Source organism: Salmo salar, chromosome ssa14, assembly GCF_905237065.1.
Source record: "Salmo salar chromosome ssa14, Ssal_v3.1, whole genome shotgun sequence".
Classification (NCBI taxonomy): domain Eukaryota; kingdom Metazoa; phylum Chordata; class Actinopteri; order Salmoniformes; family Salmonidae; genus Salmo; species Salmo salar.
The window spans coordinates 25,310,685-25,319,586 of NC_059455.1; the positions used below are offsets into that span (position 1 = coordinate 25,310,685).

The 8,902-nt window shown below is 39.4% G+C and overlaps 1 protein-coding gene across 1 annotated transcript in view; it reads right to left on the reverse strand.

Moving 5' to 3' along the window:
- The window catches only part of LOC106569229 (junctophilin-1), a 29,535-nt gene extending 22,031 nt beyond the window's left edge, over positions 1 to 7,504 (reverse strand). Inside the window, exon 1 of the mRNA XM_014140386.2 lies at positions 6,847 to 7,504. Within this exon, the coding sequence (XP_013995861.1) occupies positions 6,847 to 7,225 (379 nt within the window). The 5' untranslated portion in view covers positions 7,226 to 7,504. The remainder of the gene's footprint in view (positions 1 to 6,846) is intronic.
- Positions 7,505 to 8,902: the final 1,398 nt, after the last annotated feature.

Genomic DNA, 8,902 nt, shown 5'->3' on the forward strand with positions numbered 1-8,902 from the left:
TCGTCAGCAAACGTGGCCACGCAGACGTGGGTGAACAGGGAGTACAGGAGGGGACTAAGTACACACACCTGAGGGGCCCCAGTGTTGAGGATCAGTGTGGCAGACGTGTTGTTGCCTACCCTTACTACCTGGGGATGGCCCGTCAGGAAGTCCAGGATCCAGTTGCAGAGGGAGGTGTTTTGTCCCAGGGTCCATAGCTTAGTGATGAGCTTCGTTGGCACTATGGTGTTGAACGCTGAGCTGTAGTCAATGAACAGTATTCTGACATAGGTGTTCCTTTTGTCCAGGTGGGAAAGGGCAGTGTGGAGTGCGATTGAGATTGCATCATCTGTGGATCTGTTGGGGCAGTATGCGAATTGGAGTGGGTCTAGGGTATCTGGGAAGATGCTGTTGATGTGAGCCATGACCAGCCTTTCAAAGCACTTCATGGCTACCGACGTGAGTGCTACAGGGCGGTAATCATTTAGGCAGGTTACCTTTGCTTCCTTGGGCACAGGGACTATGGTGGTCTGCTTGAAACATGTAAGTATTACAGACTTGGTCAGAGAGAAGTTGAACATGTCAGTGTAGACACTTGCTAGTTGGTCCGCACATGCTTTGAGTACACGTCCTGGTCCTGGTAATCCGTCTGGCTCCGCGACTTTGTGAATGTTGACCTGTTTAAAGGTCTTGCTCACATCGGCTACCGAGAGCGTTATCACACAGTCGTCCAGAACAACGAGTGCTCTCGTGCATGCTTCAGTGTTGCTTGCCTCTAAGCAAGCATAAAAGGCATTTAGCTCATCTGGTAGGCTCGCGTTACTGGGCAGCTCGCATCTGGGTTTCCCTTTGTAGTCTGTAATAGTTTTCAAGCCCTGCCACATCCGACGACACCGACGAGCCGGTGTAGTAGGATTCAATCTTAATCCTGTATTGACTCTTTGCTTGTTTGATGGTTTGTCTGAGGGCATAGCAGGATTTCTTATAAGCGTCTGGATTAGAGTCAAACTCCTTGAAAGTGGCAGCTCTAACCTTTAGCTCCATGCGGATGTTGCCTGTAATCCATGGCTTCTGGTTGGGATGTGTACGTACGGTCAATGTGGGGATGATGCCGTTGATGCACTTATTGATGAAGCCGATGACTGAGGTGGTATACTCCTCAATGCCATTGGATGAATCCCGGAACATATTCCAGTCTGTGCTAGCAAAACAGTCCTGTAGCGTAGCATCCCCTTCATCTGACCACTTCCGTATTGAGCGAGTCACTGGTACTTCCTGCTTTAGTTTTTGCTTGTAAGCAGGAATCAGGAGGATAGAATTATGGTCATATTTGCCAAATGGAGGGCGGGGGAGAGCTTTGTATGCATCTCTGTGTGTGGAGTAAAGGTGGTCTATCGTTTTTTTCTCCTCTGGTTGCAGATATGACATGCTGGTAGAAATGAGGTAAAACGGATTTAAGTTTGACTGCATTAAAGTCCCCGGCCACAAGGACCGCCGCTTCTGGATGGGCATTTTCTTGTTTGCTTATGGCCTTATAGAGTTGGTTGAGTGCGGTCTTAGTGCCAACATCCGTCTGTGGTGGTAAATAGACGGCTATGTTGACTATGACGTTATTTTAGCAACGATGTAGCAGTTGTGATATGGTTTGGCTTGGAAAGTTTTTTTTACCTGGTCACATATAACTGATGTGTTGTGCATTGAAGTCCACAAGCGAAGGGAAAAGGTGACAGGAGGAGAGCGCATAGATGCGAGAAGGAATACAATGTGGCTGCTGTGAAAGTGAACTGTGTTTACGCGTGATCAGGGGTGTATTCATTCTGCCGATTCTGTTGAAAACGTTTCTTAAACAGAAGCAAACGAAACGGGGATAAACATTCCTGAATTTGTCAAATAGAAACTGTTGGACTAATGATTACACCCAAGATCAGCTAGTTGCAGGCAAGAGTGTGCAAGGTGGTTTTGAATGTGTCACTGTCTGTCATCTCAAATTTTTCTCTCGAACTGTGTGCACCGACAGTAAGTTGTAAACTTTAATTCATAGGCTATGAAACTTGTTACAAATGATGGAGTCACGCATGACTCACCAAATGATATTTTGAAAGAGGAAGTAAAGTACTTTAAGAATATGTTTTCGTTTCAGTCTCCTCCATCTCCGCTAACTGAAACTAATTGTATAGATTTTTTTCATAATAATAATGTCAAATTAACATCTGTACAGAAAGACTCATGTGAAGGCCAAATTACAGAGGAGGAACTTCTTGATGCAATTGGGGCCTTTAAGGCTGGGAAAACTCCAGGGCTGGATGGCATACCAGTGGAAGTATACAAAACGTTTTCTGATATACACAGAGGACCTTAATTAGCATGTTTTAACCACTCCTATATAAATGGTAGATTATCAGACATGCAACAAGAAGGTCTGATATCATTATTACTGAAACAGGACCCAAGTGGTATATATAAAGATCCAGTCCATTAAAAAAATTGGAGACCTCTTACACTTCAGTGTTGTGATGCAAAAATACTAGCAAAATGCTTGACGCATAGAATTAAAAAAGTATTGTCAGATATTATTCATCCTAATCAGAGTTTTTTTACATGGACGATAAATTGGAGATAATATAAGACAAGTACTGGAAACAATATAATACTATGAACTATCGGGGACACCAGGCCTGGTTTTCATAGCTGATTTTGAAAAGGCTTTTGATAAAGTACGACTGGAGTTTATATATAAATGCCTAAAATATTTCGATTTTGGGGAATCTCTTATAAAATGGGTTAAAGTTATGTATAGTAACCCTAGGTGTAAAATAGTAAATAATGGCTACAAGTTTAAAACTATCTAGAGGAGAAAAACAAGGTTGTCTACTATCGGCATATCTATTTATTATTGCCATCGAAATGTTAGCTGTTAAAATTAGATCGAACAATAATATTAAGGGATTACAAATCCATGGCTTAAAAACTAAGCTGTCATTGTACGCTGATGATTCATGTTTTCTTTTAAAACCACAATTAGAATCTCTCCACGGCCTCATAGAGGATCTAGATACTTTTGCTATCCTCTCTGGATTAAAACCAAATTATGATAAGTTACATATTGGATCACAAAAAAATGCAAATTTTACATTACCGTGTAGTTTACCAATTAAATGGTCTGACGGAGATGTGGACATACTCGGTATACAAATCCCAAAAGAAAGAAATGATCTCACGCCAATACATTTTTATAGAAATTTTGCAGAAATAGATAAGATCTTGCTACCATGGAAAGGAAAATACCTGTCTATTTGTGGGAAAATTGCCCTGATTAACTCTTTAGTCATATCACAGTTTACCTATTTGCTTATGGTTTTGCCTACACCTAGTGACCTGCTTTTTAAATTATATGAACAAAAAATATTCAATTCTATTTGAAACAGCAAGCCAGACAAAATTAAAAGGGCCTATTTATATAACGAATATGAATTCGGAGGGCAGAAATGATTAAATATTAAAGCATTAGACCTCTCACTAAAGGCATCAGTCATACAAAAGTTATACTTAAATCGAAACTGGTTCTCTAGTAAATTGGTAGGAATGTCTCATCCTATGTTCAAGAATGGCCTTTTCCCCTTTATTCAGATTACACCTGCTCACTTTCGGTTGTTTGAAAAGGAAATAATCTCCAAAATATCGTTATGTTTTTAAACAAGCCTTAGAAAGTTGGTTGCAATTTCAGTGTAATCCACCTGAAAAGACAGAACAAATAATACAACAAATGTTATGGTTAAACGCAAATATACTAATTGACAAAAAAAAACGTATTTTTTGAAGAAATGTTTAAAAAATGTATCATTTTAGTGAATTATATCATAAATAGGACTGGTAGAGTTATGTCACACATGCAGCTAACACAGACATATGGAAATGTCTGCTCTACCCAAATTACAACTAATAATATTAAGGGATTAGAAATCTGTGGCTTAATTGCAACATTACCACAAAAATGGAAGAGGCAAGTAGAAGGGGAAAAAAGTAAGGAACTTGTATGTCGGTCCTGTATTAAAGAACATAAATGGTTCAAGAAAAGTGTGATAAATAAAAACATATACCAATTTCATTTAAGGACCAAAAAACTGACAGCTGTGCCATATAAATTGCAAAATAGTTGGGAAGAGATTTTCGATGTACCCATTCCATGGCACATGGTTTATGAATTGATACGCAAAACAACCCCGGATTCAAAACTTCGAATTTTTCAATTTAAATGATTATACAAAATTCTTGCAACCAATAGAATGTTATATATATATGGGGGATACAATCTTCCCAGCTCTGCAGATTTTGCTGTGAGGAGGCAGAGTCATTAGATCATTTATTTTGGTATTGTCCATATGTAGCTCGTTTTTGATCACAGGTCCAGAAATAGCTGAAGAATTGCAACATTTGCCTAGAACTAATGCTGCAGATAGCAATACTGGGTGATTTGAAAAGCCATAGTCAATCAATAATATAATTATTTTAGCAAAAATGTTTATTTTTAATTTACAATCTGTAGAAGCTATGAGAATAGAAATGTTCAGTACTTTTGTGAAGCATCACAGCACAGTTAAAAAATATATGGCAAATAGAAATCCAAAATGGATGATGTTGAGAGATAGATGGGAGGGGTTGAATGGAGCTGAAGGGTGGGACTAATAACAAGATAACCAATGTAAAATATACGGGGTCTGTAAAATGTATATAGGTTCAGAAATTTTTAGAAATAGCACAGTTACAAATAGAAATTAAACTGGATGGACATCAGAAATAGAGGAAGGACTAAAAACAAACAAAATATAACTATTGTAAAATAGATTGTGTCTGTAAAATGTGTATAAGATATTTAAACTGAAGGTAGAAGCCTAAGTGTTATTGTTTATTAGTTTACTCCAATTGGGGGAAGGGTGGTAGGGTTTGCGGGAATAATAAAGGTATATTCTTAAAGTATGTATATCTATATAGGTATGTGTATGTATATATGTGTATATGTATGCATATGTGTATGTATATGGATATATATATTTATCAAAAAAATATATGGGGGATTGGAAATTATGCAGACAATTACACTGATGGAAGCAACAATCTTTCTGCAATATTAAGCTGATCCACCCCTTAGAAGAAAAAAATAAATAATTCATAGGCTAGGCTGTAGCAACCTCATAATGGGTATAGGGACAATTCTAGTATCGTAGTAGCCTAAATCTGTCGCTGTTACAATGAACTGGGTGAATGGAATTCTCTAATAGAAATAAGGCCATGCTCATGAAGAAAAAAAGTGTCCTCCCTCATCTTAAAAGGCACCGACCGCCACTGGTGCAGAGGTAAAGATAGCTGTAGTAGATGGCTTTGTCTGGGCAACTGTTGTTTGACTTGACATGAAACTAAACTAGAGTTTTAATCCTGGTGCTGAGCTAGTGCGTACCAGCTAATTCTTGTATGAGATGTATTTGTAGAATGTTAAGTCCCCCATTGACTGAGATGAATGAAGCTACAACAACCAGGTGATAATGGCTGAAGAGAAGTTTTCTTGTATTTGCTGTTCTCCAAATTGCATTTTAAAGTTTTTAAATTGTGTAGAAATGTAGTAAGGTTTAGCTGAAATGATGCCCCTGCAGGTAGCTCTTGCTGCTTCAGACTGTCAGGAACTGTGCATTTTTCTGTGAATTTTTCTCTTTACAAATTGAACCAGTGAGTGACACATGAGAGTACTAGACCCCAAGCACAAAAGAAAGCACTAGAAGCCAAGCTTGCCCAGGGGGAACCGACTAATGAAGTTTGCTCAGGTTTTGTTGGCTCTGGCCCTCAGACTGAAACAAATGTTCACTTTATCTTCTGCAAATCCAGCCCTCAGACTGCAATCAATGTCCACATTATCTTTGGCAAATCTAATGATTATGATATGTGTTTATTATGCCACAGAATCTATTGATTATCACACTTCATGTGAAGTAAGATATTGTGCTGTGTTTATTACTGATCTATTAACATCTATTGAATTTCCTACAATCCATTCTTGCTTTCCCCTGTATTAATCAATATATAAAACCCTATCAATCAATGCTGAGTCACCAAAACGTAGATTTTTCTCTCTGGAATAGATATAACCTACAAGTAATATGGAACTGTGTGTGTATGACTATGGTTGTGTGCCCTGACATTACGACCTCATCACCACTTCTGTCTCAAACACAATCTTTGAATCTTTTTTTTTTTATATACTATAAAACGACTTTCTATTGAAACTACTGTACACTCAATTACCATATTGCAACAAATGAACAAAGATCAATACAATAGGTATGTGCTGGTTAAAAAGCATTTTGATTTTCAAGTGTGGCTGAGTGATGTTTCTATTTTTAGGGATGACCTCTATGGGAGAGCTCAGTGCTGAGTGACCAGTCCAGTTTATATCAGTAGAGCTCAGTGCTGAGTGACCAGTCCAGTTTATATCAGTAGAGCTCAGTGCTGAGTGACCAGTCCAGTTTATATCAGTAGAGCTCAGTGCTGAGTGACCAGTCCAGTTTATATCAGTAGAGCTCAGTGCTGAGTGACCAGTCCAGTTTATATCAGTAGAGCTCAGTGCTGAGTGACCAGTCCAGTTTATATCAGTAGAGCTCAGTTCTGAGTGACCAATCCAGTTTATATCAGTAGAGCTCAGTTCTGAGTGACCAGTCCAGTTTATATCAGTAGAGTTCATGGCTGTGGCACTCTTATCAAACTTTGATACAACTGAATTGCTCAACAACATTTGTGCCACCTGCTACACTGTAAAAAGCGAGACTGCTCTTTCAAACGACATTACATCTACTAACCACAAACTGTTACTGGCACTCTTACCTCCGTCACCATACGTTTCAACTCCATATCCATCTTGCAGACCATTACTCCACGTCCCATCGTATCTGGCAGGCGTGTGGAGACTTTGCCGGACCCCGTATCTACCTTTCAATCCATGAGTCCATTCGCCACGATAAATCCATCTTCCCTTCGATTCCACACCGAGTCCGTGTCGTTTCCCCTGTGCCCAGTAGCCCTGATACACGTTTCCACTGGGCCAGGTGTAAACCCCCACTACCTCGAAACCATTGTTCCAGGACCCGGAGTATTCGCCTTGGCCCTTGGGCCCGGTACAGACGCCATGTCCATGGGCTTTCCCATCCTCCCAGCCACCGCAGTATGTGCCACCATCGTCAAAGTCGAACCGTCCGCCCGTCATTCAGATGATGAGGGGAGAAGAACGAGTCGCGGTAGCTGCCCAATATTGTGCTGTTGCTTGCGAGTCCAGAGCGGATTTTCAAAGAAAAGTAGGAGCGCTGAAGTGAGAGTCCGGTGGTTTCTGTGGTCGTACTGAGGTGTTGTTGTTCCAAGCAGAGATGAATGATTGTTACTGTGTGAATTTGTTGTCGGCTAAAGCGGTACGTGGGAGGGAGAGAGAGAGAGAGAGAGCGCCACTACCGCTGCCAGAATAGCTCCTCGTTTATTTTATGATTCTCTCTCTCTCTCTCTCTCTCTCTCTCTCTCTCTCTCTCTCTCTCTCTCTCTCTGAGAGGGAGAGTTGATCTGTAGTTATAGATCAACCATTCGAGATCAACCTGTTCATCCATTAATTGATTGATTAATTATAATTCATTGTAAAAATACTCAAAATCACCCCTGATTTGAATTGAGCCTTTCTGAAAATGTAGCTGTTAGATTTGGGAGATAATGACATGAAAATGTCATGACTTTATGACATTCAAAAAGGGAAATGATATCTGCTGTTATATTGGTTTCGAAGTTACATCGATGAAAACGATAGACTAACCCTACTTGATATTTCCTTATTGCTTCTAGTATTGGTGTCATTAGGTACCCATAGAAGTAGAATCCCTCATTCTAGTTCTGTGGTTATAGACCCCCTAAGAATTCAGTTTACGTGTGAAATCAGTGTTAATTGACTGTTGATAAATGACAAGATGATTATATGAATCTCAACAGTCAGATAAAAGATGTTGAACTGGCCAGTGGTGGTGGTAGCAAACATAAATTAGTAGCTACATCTTAATTTGACCCTGCTTCTCACAGAAGGAAACAGTAAATGCGAATTATTATGTGGATTATATTTAATGATTTTTTTGTAGTAGTTAATACATTTTTAGTTAGGGCAAGTCAAGTCTGACATTTAGAAGCTGTTTTGAATAAACTACAATTTGGATTTCTCTACAAATTCTCTTTGACAACAGTGATCAAATTATGATAAAACTAATTTACTGACTGATTATAAGGCAACAGTGACATCTACTGAGCACTGCTAATCCTGCGGCGTTGTACATGAATCAGGACATTGATGGGTGTTTGACTAATGTTTTTTGGTCAGAAGAAGTCATTATTTTTGAAAATCTCAAATACACAATGAATAGGTTACAAAACTTGCTATACTTTTTGATCATGTTGGCTCTAAAAGTTTTGGGAGTTTGGAGTTTGTAGCCTATATAGGAAGGACGTGGCAACAGGCAGGTCTCACCACTGGGTGTCAGTGTGCACATTGTTAATCTGCATTGCAAACAGTAGATCTTCAATATAATGCCTCATCCCCAATTGCCTTTTTGGCTCTTACTTATGCCACTGGGGAGAAACTAAGGGGACTTTTCTTACCAGCATCCCATTGACAGGTTAAACCTAACCCTTACATTTAATATCGCTTTGCATGTCAACCATGTCCCATTTTTTCTCCATGCCACTGTCTACAATAAATGTGACCCAAGCTTTATCTATACAATCAGTGTGGCTCAATTGGAAGAGCATGGCGCTTGCAATGCCAGAGTTGTGGGTTTGATTCCCACAGGGGACAAGTATGAAAAATGTATGCACTCACTACTGTAAGTCACTCTGGATAAGAGCATCTGCTAAATGA